We start from the raw sequence: 18484 nt of genomic DNA on the forward strand, positions 1-18484 counted from the left end.
GACCTAAAGTAATAGGAACCGTTAGGCAGCTTCCTCGATAAAAATGCGCGTTGCATTGGGGTGGTGTGGAAACCAGTCTGAATGCAGAGTGTTTTAGGATCGCTGGGACACGATTTGCATGCAGAGCATCCACCCTTGGGTAACACTTGCATGCCCGAATTTTGGCTTTAAAAGAATACCGTGCGTGTGTGGTGGCTGTGCCTGTGTTCCCACAGCCATCAGGCACCCCGCATTGTTCCGAGGGACATGGCTTTGGGAAATGCCACCCCACGGGTGGGACATCACCCCTGGACTGGGTGACACTTGGCCCAATGCCACCCCGATGGAGCAGGTCACCACAAAGCAGTCATTGACTCCTTAAGGTCAGTGTCCAGTGGCACCAGCACGAGCACCCCAGTGCCAGGGGTAGGATGGGGAGCGGCTGCATTAGTGGTCATCCTGCCCTAGTCCCCTCCTTGCCACACTCCGACATAATCCTCACTCACACTGATTTCACTCGGGCTCCCCACAACAGTGGGGATTATTGGAGCGAGCAACAGTTGTGGGATAAGGCCCCGGTGGTTTCAGATAGGCTTTTTACTACCTGGAAAGCGCTCTGCTAGCCATAGGAAATGGTTTTCTAAGCACAATGGAGCAATTTTCATTTCAGGCAGCACAGGCACTTTCTGCTCTGGCTATCTCGCGGTGTTAACGAAAGCACATTTCTACAACACACAAAGGTTTTTGTTTTGTAAGGAAGGAAATGAGCGTGGCTGTTCCTCTTTCTCTGTCATTTCTCTACTTGTCAATTCTTTCTTCCCCTCCAGCTTATCCTCCTCTTCTCCGCTAGCCTTAAAAAGCCCCAAATGTGTCTGTTATAATCACATTTTGTGTGTTACAACCAGAATGAATGTACTCACTTTAATATGCTCGGTTTGAGGAAATCAGTTTCTGTCTGGTATAACAGACAATTTGTTATAAACCGTGCCATTTAGGAGTGAAGGGCCTTGCTTTACTGTAACACTGGGGAAACGTCATGATACATAATTGGAAGGGATTTGGCTTGCTTCTCAGTAATACTGTATATAGAGCAGGAAAAAAAAGGAGATAATTTCCAAGCCGGAGAAAGTTTTCAGCGCTGAGACATGCCAGACTGTTGAAATAAGGCTTATTTTAAGCAGAGATAATAATTAAAGCATTATCAGCAATGATGTTCAACTAGTCGGAAGAGTGCCTTCGCAGAAAGCGTTGCCAGTCTTGTTTTCTCCTTGGGAGGTCACTGTAACTCAGCACTTTTTTTCTCTCTGCGCTGCACCGAGATGTGCAGGCACGGGTCACGTCTCTAATTAGCACCGCCGCCTTCTCGCGCGTGAGCATCTCCGTCTGGCAGCTAATGGCAGCCTGGCTGCTCCGTGGGCTGCTGGCTCTGCTGCCCCTCTCTGCTGCTGGAGGTGGCCAGGAGCTGTGTGGGTTCTGCCCAGGAGCCGCAGGATGGCTCTGCAGAACGTTGCTGGTGGTGCGGGGTGGCTGGTGGCACTCGTGCTTTCCACACCGTGTCCCCATGGGTGCTTGGAGGCTGGTGGTGGCACCGGGGAGGTGTCGGGACTGTGAGCACAGTGCATGGCTTGGTGGGGTTGTTCCCGTGCAGTGTTGTGTCATCGGATGCTCTGCTGGCCCTGGAGGACAATATTGTGGATGTCTGTTCTGAGGTCTGTTCTGTTCTGAGGTCAGCTGAACCCACTCATACATCTTGTAATGTGATCGCTTCAAGCTGTCTGGTTTGGAAAGTTTATTCAAATGCCCCGCGACAGAGATAAGTGCTCCAGCTCCCATTGATGGTGAGCAGTGCTCTTACCCACTGCTTCGTCCCCTTGCCAGGCAGGTTTTGGGATCAGCACGGGACAGCTCCTGTCCTGGTGCTGTGGGGGCACCGTGGGAACCAGGGGCATTTGCTGCTGGGATCCGTGGAGAAATGGGGCTCAGGGCATGATACGGTGCTGGCAGCTGTGTGGGGAAACCATCCTCCTCAGGTACCTGTAGAGTGCTGGGAATGGAAATGATTGCATCGTTATATATAGCATCCTATGAACTTTACATTATATGTAATATTAATGCACCATATACTTGCTATACGCTATCACAGAATGGCTTGATTTGGAGAGGACCTTAAAGATTGTCTCGGTCCAATGTACTAATAGAAGTATATGAATTTATATGCATTTATATAAGAACATGAAGTGTATAGGGTCATATATTGTATACACTTATGTAAATGATTATATACACAGTCATATGGTCTGATTTTTGGGTGGTCCTGTGTAGAGCCAGGGGTTGCACTTGATGATCCTTAAGTGTCCCTTCCAAATCAGGATATTGTATGATTATATATATATATATATAGGTCCCTTCCAACCCCGATCACGATTCTGTGATAACAAGATATATATATAATTCATTTTCATACTCTTTGTTGGGGATTTATAGTTTGCTTTTACCAAAAGTACAGCAGCCCATCTTGCTTTGCTCCTAGGAATTTTGGATTTGATGCATAATTCTTGCTTGTCGAGTCTACAAAAAAAACCTCCCATGAGTGTATTTACACATAGTAGATAAGGCTTTTTCCCTTAAATTAGGAAAAACTTACTGTAAGCTTTTTAAGAATGATGTCCATAGGATGGTCTTGCACACTATATATAGCCTTTTGTATAGTAACTTCCAAATGAGCTCTCGTTGTATTGAATGTGAACCCTGTGTCTTCCTTCTGTAATTTGTTTTGCATAAAGCACCTGCATGCAAAGGAATATTGAGGGCCAAATGCACATCCCCTTTGGGTAACCTTACACTGGGCTCCTTGTAGGGCTGTGTTTGCCTCCTGGAGCCCTCCCAGGGGTTTGGGGTCAGCCAGGTGCCCTTCTGACCCCTTTCTCCTGCTTTCAGCCGGGAGTTCAATGGGCTGAGGATGGCGTGGAGATGTGCTTTGTCCCCACGGTGTCACCCTGCAGAGCTGCCATCCCTTCCTGCCCCAGTGCTTAGGGTTGTTACCCTTCTGGTTTGCCCTATGGCCGACCAATGTGCTGCTGTTTGGGAGTTCACTCCAGCACTCCCTGCTTTGCCTTTCCAGAGCTGAAGGGTAGAAGGTTGCTGAGAGCTCCCCAGCATCACTGTGGGGCAGGTGATGCTGCTCCGTGCTGTTGTAGGTTTTACAATTCCCTTTGCCCCTGACTGTGACACAAAAAGCTGCAGCACAACCTGTCCTGGTCCTCAGCGTATCACATTGCCAGCATCACTTTGGGACAGAGTGTTTTGAATACAATGGAGCATCCCAGTTGCAAAAGTGCTTTTCTGTCCTCTGGCCCTCCCTTTCTCCCTGCCTGCCTTTTCCTGGAGATATTACCACTGCCCTCTGAGTTTTATGCATAGATACATATGTAAATATAAATACATAATAGTGCCAGCAGCTGTGCCCCCTCCTGCTGCCCGGCCAGGTTGTATATGGGGCTGTGCACAGCCTTGCTTAAATAAATGATCAGATATTGTTCCCAGCAGAGGCTATAGTTGAGTTCCAATCATTTTCTGTTAATTAAAATACAGGATGGTCTTATTTGTAGCATAAATAGTTGTAATCTGTGTACCTATAAGAGTAATTATAATTTAAATTAGAGTGTGCTTAGCATAGACAGCGAGTGGGTGTGTGGCACAAAGCACAGACCCCAACCCAGGGTCCCTTTCGCCATCCCCAGGAGCATCCCCAGCGTCCAGCGAAGTGACACTGGGCCCGTTGGTGGCTCCAGATGTGTTTCGGGATGTTTCTGTCTGGGCAGCGTGTGTCACACTGATGGGAGGTTTAATGGAGAAGAGGCTGTGGGGTCATGGCTGTGGTGTCCCAGTGTGGCTTTCTGAGCAGTTCTGGGGTGAAGTGGTGGCCATGTCAGCTGGAGTGCCCTGGTGGTGATGCTGGGCACGCCGGGGTGACCCCAGCAGAGCTCTGGGGCTGAGTGGTTGAGCTCTTTGTCTCCACATCCTGTTGGAGACCTGGAGGTGAACGCCGTGCAGCCCTCTCGGGGATGTGAGCTTGTCAGATTACACCATCTTTTGTAACGGCAGGTGTATGCCACAGGGCAGGTTTTAAAATTCCTGTGTTGGTGGATTGCATTAACCCATACTAAGTCAGGTATGTAAAATTCCATTAAGCAAAAACCCTCTGGCATTTTCTCACCAACGCGAGAGATCTGCAGGCTGTGCTAATGCAGTGCGTGCGCTCGTCTATTAGTAGGATGATGGTTTTAAAATAATAACATTTATCTTTGGCGGCGGACCTACAATGGTGCACGCGGAGTACAATTTTGTGAAAGGCTCTGCAGATGTTGCCTCATTCAATCTGGGTCAAAAGGAGTGCTTAGAATCATAAAGGTTAGAAAGAGATCAAATAATTCTGGGTTTTTATTGCTGAATAATGCACTTGGATAATATCATTCACCATTATTAGGCTAAGTGAGTACAGAAAACACAGGGCTCAATAGTCATTTCTCACTATTGGCTGATTTTACTGTTTTTATAATGTAGCTAAATTCCCCGCTATTGATTGCGGCATCGATTATCGATCTGCCCATCTGAACACGGCGCTGGTGTGGGCACGTGGGACTGTAACGACTGCAGAATTCTCAGCCTCCCCCTGCAGCACTCTGTGTGCACAGACCCCGATGTATTTTGGGAGCTGTCTGTGCCCTGTGATGATGTACAGGGCCCGGGGGCTCCGTGCCCGGGTGATGTAGGAGCAGTGCGTGCGCTCAGGTGCGCTGGGAGGTCTGCTGGAAATAAGCAGGCTGGTGTGGCTGCACGGACATTGCTCTTCCAAAGGAGCACAAACAGAGGAGACAGACTGGAGAAGGAGCACCTGGAGTGTGTGTTCTTTTCCATCCATTGATGTTGTGTGAACACCATCGTGCAAACCCAGCGTGCCAGCTCCCTGCCCAGCTTCCAGGCTCAGATTCACAGTGGGATGCTCTGCTGTGGACCCGCTGCTGGGGGCATTTGTTAATCAAATCCACATGGCTGATGGCTCAGGCACAGCGCCCAGACCTGTGTGCCCTGGGAGAGGCTCCTACAGTCTGCAGGCAGTTCTCCTGTCCTGCCCCTCCCTTGCTGTGCAGGTGTCCCTGGTTTGGGAGGAAATAGGACCTTGAGCTGAAGCCTTGTGTTTGAAACAAGAAGAGTTTTGAAATCTGTTGTACAACCATAGAGTTGTGACGGTCAGAAAAGACCTCAAAGATCATCTGATCTATCTACCCACCCACCCACACCATGCCCATAACCACGTCCCTCAGTGCCACATCTCCACGGTCTGGAGCACCTCCAGGGACGGTGACCCCACCACTCCTGGGCAGCTGTGCCAGAGCCTGACAGCCCTTTTGGAGAAGTTTGTCTTAATATCCAACCTGTTCCACTCTTGTTCTCCGCATTTGGTTGTTGTCAGCATTAATATGCCATTAACACATGCTCATTAGGAGGAGAATGATGATACCCTGCAGAACATGGGGGAAGCCTTCATTAGGCACTAACATATTGAACCAAGCTGCAGCCTCCGCTTGGGGAAGCTGCTGCTCGGCGTCAGGTTTCTGCACCTTCTCCACGATGCTCAAACAAAGCCCCTTGTTTCCCAGCCCTTGTTTTGCTGTGAGTGATGAGTATGCCCAGCCTGGATCTGAACCCCTCTGGGACCTGAAGTGCATCCTCCCCCAAAGGCAGACGGGAGACCGAGCCTTCCCGTGTGCCAGCTCCGGGGTTAACGCGATGAAACTCACACTGAATTTGGAGCTTCTGGGGGGAACAGCTTTGCTGCAAAGCGAGGTGTCACTTCTGCTGCTTTGCTTTTCACACCACAGTGACGTCGGGAGCTCCCGCCTGGCCTCGCTGCCCGCAGCCACGACCCGCTGCGTGGGGCAGGGTGATGTGATGCTCGTCCCGGGGTGACAGCATCGCTGTCAGTAGGAGCAATGCTGAGTTCAGGTGGGAGGAGCATGCTGGAGCAGCGAATATTTAAAGATTAAGACCCCACTGACGTGCAGATGTCTGCTGTGATAGGTAACAATGAGTGGACAATGAGGACCATATGTGGCTTTTAATCAGAATATATTCTAAATGGGGTGATTTTGTAGATTTCCTCCGGGCCGACAGCTGTCCTCTGCTTCAGCTCCCTGGGATGGTGGTGGCTTTGTGGTGGCTTTGTGGTGGCTTTGTGGTGGCTTTGCCCCCCGGTGCTGCCCACGCCACGCGGACCCGTGGCTCCTGGGTGCTGTGTGAGCCGTGTAAGCCCCGTGTGAAATGCATCATTCATAAACTGTTTAGTGCGACCTTTTGTACGGTAGCACTAATTATTATTATCACAGAAGCCCAGTAAACTAGACTAGTAATTATCAGGGATTTATTTGAATGGACAGCTAAGCTATTCTTGGCAAGTTAGTCAAAGCAGTTGTCATGACAGCTACACAAATGTGTCTTATGAATTGGGTTAATTAGGGTAATTAATAACTGTTGTTTTGCCCTTTTTAACAAGGTATTGCCTAGACACTATCAAAAAATAGCAATTGTACCTAGCAGATGTATTCTTCTTCCAACAGCAGCCTTCAAATCACAAAACCAAAGCTGTAAACATCTGGTGCTTTGGAAGAGAAAGTGCCAAAACCAGGGGGCTCGAGGGTTCCTGGTAATCCCTCTGCTGATGCTGTCGGTCAGCATCGTCACTGCGACTGTTGTTGTTATTTGTTTTAGTTCTGTGCTGACGAATGCTTTTGTGGGGGAAGAGGGCAGCACGGTGTGCTGTGACCCAGTGGCCGTCAGGGCAGGCTCTAAGTGGCAGGGCTTAATGCTGGGTTTGAAACCGCTTGAAATGGCCGTGAGTTATTGCTGTTTAGCTCGTGCCTCATCGGGATGGCTGCCTGGTGCCAGTTCTGCTCCTCGCTCAGGCACAGCATCTGTTTCTTTCAAAACAAGTGTTTGCTGAATAAATGATTTCGGATTTGTCGCTGCTGATACCGAGTGATGGGAGTAACCAATGAGGTTAATAATGAGGACTGAAGAGCCTCAAAAGGTGAGGGGAAAAGAAGTCATTTCCATCCCAGGGACATCTCCTGCGTGGCACATTTGGGGATGATCCTGCAACTGTGACATCCCACACTGTGGGAGGGAGCTGCCAGGAAAGGAGGCAGCACTCTACGTTCCTGTTGTTTCTCAGGCTGTGGTTATAATTAGCAGTGCCACCAGCTGCAAATACAGGTGCTGGGAGACAGCAGGCTCAGGTAGCTGAGGGTCAGCAGCCACCCTTAGGGCTTGCTGTCCCTGTGCCAGCAGTCCCCATCCCATGCCAACAGTTCCCTTCCTGTCCTAGTGGAAGTCCCCATCCCGCACCAGCTGTTCCCATTCCATGCTGTTGATCATCCCCATCCTTTGCCAGCATTACCCATCCCATGCACCAGTCCTTATCACACACTGGTAATGGTTTCCATCCCATGCTGGTGGCAGATCCCATCCCATGCTGATAATGATTTCCATCCCATACTGGTGGCAGTCCCCATTCCATGCCAGCAGTGCCCATCCCACATTCACTCCTTTCTTGGAGGATTTGATGCCAGTTATTAAAAATGGCCCAAGCTGACAGATGTGACTCAGGAACATTATGTAAACTTTGTAGGAAAATGACCTGAATCCATGGCTGAAGGCTCTGGCTGGTTCTCCTGCTGCAAAAAGCCTTGTCTATTTTTATCACCTCTGGGCTTTCAAAGCCCTTTTTTAACTAAAGCTTATTTGATAACACACATCTTTTAAAAAGAAAAGAGTAAAAAAAAAATGAAGAAGGAAAGGGAAAAAAAATCCCAAAGAAAAACATGTCTATGGAGAAGGTATAGTTTTAATGAAGAAATATTTTACACTATTCTTCTACAACCTTAGGGCTAATAGCCTGGAACTGGTACTTTGGCTCCTTAAAAAGCCCAACAAGACAAGCCAATTACGGCCTCTGAAACATTTTTATTTTTAGTTCCTTGTAATAGCAATTCATCCTCGGCTATGGTACATTAACTGGAAGGAACACGAAGTAGTAAGGTTTTGGCATCTTTGTAATAACGCACGGGCTGTGTTTACCAGCTGGTTCCTAACGTGGGGTGGGTTCCCCTGCCACTGGGATGGGTGGGAGATGGGTGACGTGGGCACCGAGTGGCACAGGGACAGTGATGCTGTCACAGAGCCCTCGGAGCAGTGGGTTTGCCTCCATGTCCCCGTGCTGCTGCTCTGTGGCTGACACCTTCCGTATTTTTAACTCGGCTGCAGTGATTTTTTTGGTTTTCCTTCTGCAGTGACAAATCTGTGATTTCTTCTGTTCCCTGCGAAAGGTACCGCTCTGACCTGCCACTCCAGAAGGTGAATGACAAGGAGTTTTATTTAGCTCCAGCAATGGGAACATTCAGAAAAAAAAGGTTCCTCTGTTATATTTGTTTTCGTTTCTAATGGAAGGAGGCAGGCAAAGGACAGTTCTGAAAGGTTTTTTAACAGATCTGTAAGTCATGCCCCATTACCCCAGGGCTGCTGATTAGATCCAGATTGTTTCTTGCACTACTTAAAGAGGGGTGCAGCCCTTGCTGGAAGCTGCAAGTTGCAGGCACGGGTGATGGGAGAGGCCTGCTCTGAGGTGTGTGGGTTATCTGGGGTACCAGCTCACAGCAGGGCATCCACGGAGGGCATTGACCCCAGTCCTTGCTTTTGGGGGATCTCCTTCCCAGAGGCCATTCTGCTGGCACCCTGTTTGCCCTCCCCTCCAGACACGCTCGCTGTAGGGTCAGTGCTTTTTGTTGGGTTCTGCGGTGCCATGTGGCTGCCCACGGCAGCTCCCGGCTGCATGGCGGCTGCTGGAGAGCTTTGATGCTGGAGCTGCCATGTGAATGGAAGGGGTTTTATTATTGCCTTTCTGCTCTCCATAACGATGCTGTAGATTTCTGATATGTTGACAAATTCAAGCGGGTAATATTATTTGCGGCTTTCAGGGGTGTAATTATGGCTTCATTGTGTGCCGCCGCTCTCAGGATTCAATCTGGGTTTCTAATCCTATACCCTTTTTCAAAATCACATCACTGCAGCTCCTTTCCTCCTGCCTTCGATCCATTTTCAGACCAAAATGAGAAAGCCTGTACTTATTTGGGGAGGGGACAGGAGTTCAGAGCGGATTAGTGGGTATGGCAGCGCCGTAATGCAATCCGTTTTGATACTTTTGCTCATTTCTGATGAGCGGGGTGATGCTAAAGGCTGAACTCTCTCAGTGATTTCTTCTGCAATGCTTTTTATTTTATCAGGAGAAAATGGAGGCTGGACTCAGTTCCTTCAGCGTTTAATAATGTCCATCGGAACCAAATGCCCTTTATTTAAGCTGCAGTAATAATTAGAGGGTTGGTGGTGTTAAGCAGCCATGGAGTCTGGCTCTGAGAAACGTTCATTGTGCCTCATTAAATTTGGAATCAGTACTTAAAAGGTCAGAAATAAACATTCTGTTTATATTTCAGGGATAGTAAATCTAAATAGCTGCTGTGTTTGCACATCCCTGTCTCTGCTTGTTCCTGCTGAACTGAGCGAGGCACCGCTCCATTTGGTTTAGGCAGCAATCAGTGTCTGCAAAAAAGCCCAACCCAAAAAACCAACCATGGTTTCATTGATCAAGAGCAGGAAAATGATCTGCTGTATTATATCTAATTATAAAACATCAATATCAGATGCTAAATGCACTTACTTTTTCAGAGACGCTGTGTTGCTAGTTTACAGTTTGCAATCTCATGTGTTACAGGCTTAGCAGTAAGCCAGGATATAGGAAAACAGCTTCACAGGGAGATGCCAGAGGTCGGATCCCTTTCACCTTTATCAGGCTTCCCCAGGTGTTTGCCTCGTAGATACCCCTTAATGATAACCAAAAGTGTTCCCATTTCTCCCTGTTGTTTGAGGTCAGTTGTTTGGGGTTGTTTGTTTGGGACTGGTTGCTTGGAGTCAGTTAGCTACGGCTGATTGTTTGGGGCTGGTTGGTTGTTTGGAGGCAGTTGTTTGGGAATGACTGGGTGTGGTTGTTTGGGGTTGGTTATTAGGGGTTGATTCTTTGTTTGGGGCTGCTGGTTGGGGATGGTTGGTTGGGGATGGTTGGTTGGTTGAGGCTGCTTGATTGGTTGTTTGGGGTCAGCTGTTTATTTGGGGCTGATTGTTAGTGGTTGGTTGTTCAGGAATGGTTACTTGGGTCTGGTTGGTTGGGGTTGGTAGGTTGTTTCAGGTTGTTTGTTTGGGGCTGGTTGTTTCGGGTTGGTTGTTTGGTTGAGGCGGGTTGGTTGGAGCTGGTTGGTTGCGGCACTTGTACTGCTGGTTGCTGTGGGGTTGTGTTTTGTGCTGTGCCTGTTTCCCGCAGGAAAGAGTCTTGGCCTGCTTACTTATTTCCCATGGGGCAATAAGCAGCTTGCTCACTGATAATGACTTCCAGCCATGGCTGAGTGAGACTTCTGACCCATTCCCTCCTTTAAAATTATCTACGTTTCACAAGTGCGGCTTGAGTGTTCTCATGCAGTTTACACTATTCTATATTACCCACAATATATCGTAGGCTGTAAGAATTAAGCACTGGCAAGATTTCCAAATGGGGAGCAGCAGTTTTATTACATATTGATTGCCTTGTGTGGAGCAGAGCTGAGGAGCAAAGGGAGAAGCAGCACCACTTGTCCTGCTTTACCCATGGGAGGACCGTGTGTGTGTGTTTTTGTGAGCAGTTTGACATTCCCCTGGTCCTGAATGTGCCTGCAGCATGAAGGTTGGTCAGCAGACCTGTGTTCCTGGTGGCCATGTGCGTCCTGGTGGTGTATTTGGGGAAGATTTGCTCAAACCCGAAACAAGAGATGCACGTTGCAGCCTGGGAGAAAGGTCCACTTTGTTTCCTGGTAATAAAGGGTGACATGCAAGCTTTATTAACAAGGCACGTAGGGAAAAAAAAAAGGCTCAAGGGACAACTCTGAAAAAGTGGTGCTAAATGTGTCATTTTTGTGAAGCCGGTTTTGTGAAGGGTTCCTACGTGCTTTGGCAGGAGGTTGCAGCAGGTTGGCAATAATTTGTAGAAAGATGGAAATGTTTTCACCCCGAAGTGAGAAGTGGAGATGCAATGGGTCAGGGGTGCAGGGGGACGGGTGCCCCTTCCTGCGGGTCAGCAGGGATTTGGGGCATCCATGCATTCCTACTGCCTGGGGAGCAATGTGACAGCCTGGAGCCGCCAGGAACTGGGTGCTGGGCAGGGCATGCAGCCTCCCCTTTAGAGATGCTCATTTGTATGTTTTCTGCATCACGGCTAAAACCCAGGAACAACAGGCCCTGAATTATTGAGGTGTGGAGGGACAGCGGCGTAACGCAGCCCTGATTCACCATTGTAAGCTTCTCCCTACAGCCCCTTTGGGTCCCAGTGTCTGGGTCTGGAAGAGTTTCATTGAAGCACTGCATCTTCTCTCTCCCAGAAGTGGAAGCCCTCAGCAACAGCTGGGGGCGAAGAAAAAAAAGAAAGAATTTAAAAATGTCTCTGCTGATCGCTTGATTCTGAGTGTGTCTCGTGCAGTATTTGCATTGGGGTTGCTAAGGCAGCGGTTAGAAGCACTTTCCAAATTAGAGCGGGGCACTCCCCGTGGCCCCAAGCACGCCTGCCCACGAAGGGCAGAGCAGTAACATGGTCTGACACTGGAGAGCACAGGCTCCATGTAGATGCTGCTCAGTGCCCCCTTGCACCTTAACATAGGGCTCATTCCCAGCACGTGGCATGGGGTCTGTCCTGATGAGTGCTGAGCATCGTTCATGCTGAGCTGAGTGGGAGGTGAGCACGAGCAGTGCTGGGGGTGGCCCTTGACTCAGGCTTGAGGACTTTCCCTCTCCCCTTTGATTTTTACTGATCTGATCATTAAGAGAGTGTCAGCTTGTTTGCTTTTGCCAAAATAATGAAGAAAATGTGGGCTGGACTCTTGATGTTGGCAGTTATGAGGAGCACACTGTTTCATCGGCACAACAAGCCTTACCTTGTCCCTCTTTTTTGTGCTTTGACTTTGTTCTTGGGGCCTCATTAAGAGAGGGAGCATATCCTTTTCCAATTAAAATGTTGTCATGTTGCAGACGTTCTCCTTCCCAGTCGTTTTGCCTCTGTTTATAAGCGATTGCACTTTGCAGGATGAGCTAGATTTAAATCAAGTGAGCTTCGATTGAATAATGCAAACTATAAAGCAGCACTCCTCCATGAAAAATCTCATACCCATTTATTTCTCCCGGTTTGATCCCATGGCCTGCATGGAGATCACCTCCACTGGTAACCCATAAGTACTCGGTTACCTCAGGAACCACCTGGAGCACACCTGGCTGCAGTCCCTGGTGCCATATTGTTCCCTGTGTTGCTGGAAATCTGGAGGGCATTTGCATGAGTAGTGCTTCTTTTAGTGATGTGCTGGAGTTAAAGCCTGGGGACAGCCCTTGAACATGACCAAAGCCCTCCCAGGGAGTGGAATGGTCTCTGGCATTCATCTTCATGAGTGTGGTGTTGTGGAGCATCCTGAGCAGTGGATGATGCAGGGAATCTGTATAGGAAAGGTGTTATTTTAGGCAACCAAACAAGGAGCTGCTCATCAGGCAGTGGTTTTGCTTGGTTCGGGGTTTTGTCTCTTTTGCTGTTGTCAGAAATCAATGACAAATCTTGCAGGGTTGTTGGCCAGATCTGATGTGAAGGCTGGAGCTGGGCTGGGGCCGAAGCTGAGCTGGCAGCCTGGTAGAACCGAGTGGAGGTGTTTCAGTGGGTTTTGTTGAGGTTTGGGTGACATTTGCGTGGTGTTTTGGTGGTACCAGCTTGAGCATTACCCACAGGTGGCCCCGGGTGCTCCCTTGGATGCCAACGCTCGGTCCGTGTGCCACCAGTGCATTAAAACTCTGCAGTGTGTGGGCACGTGGTTTGCTCTCTGCTTTCCCACCCTCCATCAGTGCTGGAGATCCCCAGGTTGGGGACTGATGGGCAGATGTGGGATCAAAAATGTTCTTCAGTGCTGAAATCTTTGCCGCTGCGTGTTTTAAAAATACATGTGTATGCTTCCTGCGGAGACACAGAGCGCTTTAACAATCAAAGTCGTGCTGCAGGAACAAGGATGCAAGAACTGCAGGGACCAGTAGTTTGTGCAGTAAATCTCCTGCGTGGCTCTACAGCAGTAATTACTATGTGAAAGTAATAACTGAGCTGTGCTGAGTGCTAGGCCAACTCCCCCGACTCGCAGATCCTTGCATGTTTCTCTCTGGGAGGCTCCTGTTTGGTAAATTAGATATTGTGCTGTATTTCAGAAAAGGTCACACTTAACCAAGGCTGCCTTTGCTTTATTATCTCAGTAGAGCAGTATAACCTCAGCCAGGGTACGATTGGATTTCACTTTCAGCTCTGCTGCAGCAGCCCCGCTCCCTGCGTCCTGCCGTTGTGATTGCGTTAGCAGCAGCCTCTGCTTTCCTTTATTTATTGAGACATTAAAGATGCATGCATTTATTTTTACCATGTTCATAATTGCCATAAAAACAGGCCATAGCATCCCCAGGCGGCTCTTTGGGGGAAAAGCGGCTGCAGGGCTGCCTCAGGCTCCTGCTGCCTTCCAGCCATGATCCCACTGCTCAGCAGCATCCCAGCACGTGGCTCCCCCCATGTCCCACCTCACGGCTGTCACCATGTCCCACTACGTGACCCTGTCCATGCTTGTGGCTCTGGGATCTCATGGCTGGTAGCACCCCACTGTTCTGTTGGGTTTTTTTCAACCCATTTTTTCTTCCATCCCAGCTGTGAAAACCAGGAGCCCAGACTCTGTGAGCTCGGGTTAAAAGACAGCATTTCAGCAGTGGGCTTTGCCTGCGAGTGACAAATCCATTGACTTTTCTCCCACTCCTCCACTCCCTTCCAACTTTTATCCATGCCACCCATTGTCTGCCTTTTTATTAATAACAGCACCAGTGTCTCTGCAAGTGAAATGATTTGAAACAAAGAAAAGTGCCTGCATTAAATTCTCTGGCAGGGGATTACCTTGCTGGCATTTACATATCTATGCAATAAATATTTTAACATGTTAATTATACACTAATAAGAAAAATACCTTTTGAACTTTCAGTCAAATTGACACACACAGAACTGAGTCCATCAGGGAATTAGAAGCAATTAGTTTTGTAACGGAGCACAGTCACTTTGTTTCTTCTCTACAAATTGTTCATGGTCACCAGCCAGTCTGGTTCTTGGTGTAGGGCTCAGAGTCATCATCTGCTGCTGTACGGGTCGGGGTTCGGGTTGCACTGGGGTACCTCTGGCTCTGGAGGGGACGTGCCAGGTGCTGGTCCCACTGACGTGTGCAGAGGTCATGGTGCCAGGCTATACCCTGGCCTGCTTCAGAGAACCACAGAATATCCCCGATTAGAAGGGACCCTAAGGAACCCAACACCAGCTCCAGCAGAAAGCAGGCAGTAACTTCTCCTTTTTCTTTTCCTCCTTCCAGACTGAAAATTACTCCTTTGACTCCAACTACGTGAACAGCAGAGCTCATTTAATAAAAAGGTACGTAGGCTGGCTTGAAAGCACTTTGGTGTGCCCAGCCAAATCCTGATTATTTAATGTTCTTTCTCACTGCGTTATATGCTACTTGCTTTTTTTAATATGCAAAACGTTTCCAGAGTTATCATTTGATTTTAAAAACAGTATTTACTGCCTATTAAGTCCCATTGCTCTTGGTTTGCAACAAAGGAAAGTCTTTTTTCTTCTGTTTGGTTCCTACACACTGGGAAGTTACTGCAAGTTAGGTAGAGTGCTGTTACCCTGACAACTTTAAAATTCATAGATTTTATTCTATTTGAATGCACAAGAACAAAATGATAGTTTTGGATGGTGAGTTTTCCTTATAATGTGAGGTGGGGGGGAAAAAATCTCTTCTGGGGGCAGGTAATTGGGCTGATGCATGCTCACTGTTTTAGTTTGAATACCGAGGCAAAGCAGCATTTTGCTAGGATTTTCCTTCCAGGGGTAAAAAGCAAATCATCAGTTCAGTTACAACCTAGCAATTTCCCTTGGGTGAATTTAACCCTTTGCATCAGACCGTGCCTTGCTGGTGTCCTCAGAGAGCCCACTGGTGGCAAAGATGTCACCAACGGACTCACGCCTGTGCTGTCCCAGTTTAACCCCACTGACTTCACCCCGGTTGTGTCATCTCCAGGATGGCTGTGAGCAGTAAAAAAAAATCCAATTATCTTCCTGGCCGAGATCCCATTTGTTTACATCTTAAAAATCTAAAGACTATGGGAGCTGCGAGCACTTTGTATGAGCAACTTGGGTTCAGCTAGCGAGGGGCAGGGATATTTGCCTGCATTACGTGTGATGTTTAATGATGCTAATGCGATTGCGAGAGGTGGCTCGCCCGCGCCGTGTTGCTCTTCACAAGGCAGTCCGCAGGCACCCTGAAAAAAAGCAAATCTATTCATCTTTCCTCGTTCACTCTTAACATAAAGGCAAGCAGCGCTCCCACCTGCCACAGCGGGATTTGCTCTGGCATTGTTTGGGAAATGCTGCTGCTGCTGCTTCCCCCAGACCTGCACATCCTCTGCAGAAGTGTCAGCCACGGAGCCGTGTTGTGTGGCTGCTGCATTATGGTCTGCTTCACTGCAGGGAGATAAATGCGTTGTAACGCAGATCGCTGCACGTTGTGAGCAGCAGCGCCGTGTAGGACAGCGTTTCCCCTCGCTTTCTACCTTTGTCTTGTATCTTAAGTACAGTGGGTGCCAGGGACGCTGTGCAGACATCTAAGAACAAAAATATTTTCTGTAGCATACTGTGGCATCATTTTCATCCCTTGCCTTTATGAAGATGTTGTAGCTCTTCTATCTCTGGTGAGCGAATCTCCTCCAATCCAGCACTTTAATTAATCTATTTGTACTTTTCCTGTGTTGTCTGCCTCTCTCACTCACGTAACGCACACACAAATGAATTGTAGATATGTAGTGCTTTCTTAACTTAAAATTCTTTGATGTTGCCTGGAATCAAAGTCAGTGGCTTCAACAGGGACATCTTTATTTAAAAGGTGATGTTTGAAGGTTTACCAATTTATATGTATTTCAGAGCTCCCCCCCTCGTGTGCTTTGCAAAGCACCAGTTGGTAGGTGGTCTGCTTGGTTTCCGTGGAGACGCGAAAGGGCTTCACTAAGTAATGAAAATCTGCATCTCCTCAGTGCTTTGAAGCACAGGCCACTCCTCACGCCCGACATTTCGGCCCAGATCTGCCAGCAAGCAAGTTCAGTGCAGCCAGATCCCCTGTGGGTGTAAGTAGCCCCAGGGGAAGGAGCTGATGGGGCTTTGATTTGTGTACCAGGCCCTTCTCAGGTGCTTTTCTGGCAGCCCTCCTTTTTCAAACACTTTCCTTTTTCCTTCTGGCATCTGCCTCTGCTTTCCATTGGCTCTGGGCCGTGCCCGTGCTCCCAGGTATGCCCATCCCATGCACCTCGAGATGCTCCTGTCTTGCAGCAGCCAGCTGTCTTAGGGCTTGGGAAGTGGCAGGAGGATCATCCGTGCAGCTGTCTGTGGGCCCACACCGACAGCTCCTTGTCCCTGGAGGCTCCTGGAGGAGGGCTGGGCTCAGGCTGATGCCAGGAGCTGGATCACTTAGTGCACATGCACTGTGCCCTGTCCGTGTGTCTGTGCCAGGTCTCTGTGCTCATTGTATTGCTGTTCCACAAGCCAGTGCCTGTGCTCCTGGCTTCCCACAATGCCAAGGACACCCGAGTGCAGCTCACCACTCAGAGCTCTGTGCTGCTGGGAAGGGGACACACCATTGCAGTCACTCCATCCTGTCCCAGTGATGTGCTGGTGCCAGTGGGCACCCCAGAGTCATCACTGCTCTGTCCGTGGCGATGTGCTCCATGTACTCACATCGCATCCAACTCAGGATGCAGGTCTTCCTTTGCTTAGATAGCAGCTTCCTGCCCCACTGGGCCAGCTGCCAGGATGGGGACATGAGGAATTTGGGACCAGCTCAGCCCTCGTGTCCCTCCTGTGTCGGTCTTGGCAGCTGTGACTGCAGGGGATGTCAGAGAGCTGAGTTGCTGCCAGATCCCCTGAAGTCCCTGTGAACTTGGACCCAGAACCACAGGGTGAGTGTTAAAAATACGCTGTCAGATTGAGAAGAAATTCATGCTTCCCGGAAGGTTTTTATTTTAAACCTGTAAGCGATTAGGACTTGGCCTAAAACCTAGAAAATTAAAATTGAGATCCTTTTGAATTTGAGGTAGCACAATACGAGGAAGCTTAATTGTGGAAACAGCTCGTTGGATGTGCGTGCATCCTGGCGGCAGCCTGCAGCCCACGCGAGCAGCCCGCATTTGGGGCACGGGATGATGGTGGCAGGCCCAGCTCACTGCCCTGTCTCCCCCAGCAGCTCCACATTCAAGGACCTGGAGGGAAACAGCCTGAAGGACAGCGGCCACGAGGAGAGCGACCAAACTGACAGCGAGCACGACGTGCAGCGCGGCCTCTACTGCGACACGGCCGTCAACGACGTGCTCAACACTAGTGTGCCCTCCATGGGCTCCCAGGGACCTGAGCCAGGTGAGCACCGCCGCGGCCCCGTAGGCCTTAGCATGGGTTAGGGATAAGGCTGTACGTCTTCGGTAGACAGGAATTAATCTTCACGCCGTGCCTGTCAGGTAAGCCAGCGGGTGGGATTATCCTGTATTTCACCCTGAACAGCCGTGTGACAGCGCGTGAGCTGGGATGAGAGCGGAAATTATTGGCTTCCAGCCTGGGCTCGTGCCTGCAGATGGAAGGCACCGCCTTCCTGCTCCCCAAAATGGCTCCTCCAAGAGGTCAGTGCTGCTCGTCGGGCATCTCAGCACAGACCAGCCCTGGTGGGTGAGGAATTTGCCTCTCTCCCCCAAAATGTGCACTGTGGTCTCAACTCTTGTGCGTCCCCACGTGCACAGTTGGAAGATGAAGCCCTGATCTCAACCCTGGTGTTAGCTAGAGGAAAAAAGTCAGAGGAGTTCAGCTGAGCCCAAGCTGTCATTTGTACTTGGACATGAATGTCGCTTTTAATGTCTTACTGATGCAAACATTCTATGCAAACATCCTGTCTTTTTCAATTAAGAAGTATGAATGTGGTTTGGTGCTCCAGCACAGGGAAGCCTCGGGGCGCTTGGCTATATCTTGAGATAAGCTGTAGCTGAGGCTCAAATGGAAGCCCCACTGCTAAAAGACTTAAGGATATGAAAACAAAATGCTGTGATTATGAACTGGTCTTCAGCTGTTTAATTCAATTCATGGTAAACATCATTAAAAGCCTTTGTTTTTCTGTCATAAAAGAGTCAAATGGGGGAGAGAGAGTTCTTGCCATCTGCGCTGTGGAATGTGGTGTTTTTTTTTCCGGAGTGAAGCTGATCGCTGTATTAATTCTCGATAGAGTCTGTTAAATGGCCGTAG

At 49.0% G+C, this 18484-nt stretch overlaps 1 protein-coding gene across 2 annotated transcripts in view; it reads left to right on the forward strand.

The window, feature by feature from the left end:
* Positions 1-18484, forward strand: part of PCDH19 (protocadherin 19) — a 47865-nt gene that overhangs the window by 8006 nt on the left and 21375 nt on the right. The window contains exons 3-4 of one of the 2 annotated variants that reach the window (XM_065729484.1): positions 14523-14581; positions 17442-17614. In XM_065729484.1, coding sequence (XP_065585556.1) covers positions 14523-14581; positions 17442-17614 — 232 coding nt within the window. The remainder of the gene's footprint in view (positions 1-14522; positions 14582-17441; positions 17615-18484) is intronic. The other variant, XM_065729485.1, reaches the window with a different exon arrangement.

Source organism: Cyrtonyx montezumae, unplaced genomic scaffold (genome assembly GCF_038088225.1).
Source record: "Cyrtonyx montezumae isolate F1298 unplaced genomic scaffold, pur_monq_1.0 scaffold_11, whole genome shotgun sequence".
Classification (NCBI taxonomy): Eukaryota; Metazoa; Chordata; class Aves; order Galliformes; family Odontophoridae; genus Cyrtonyx; species Cyrtonyx montezumae.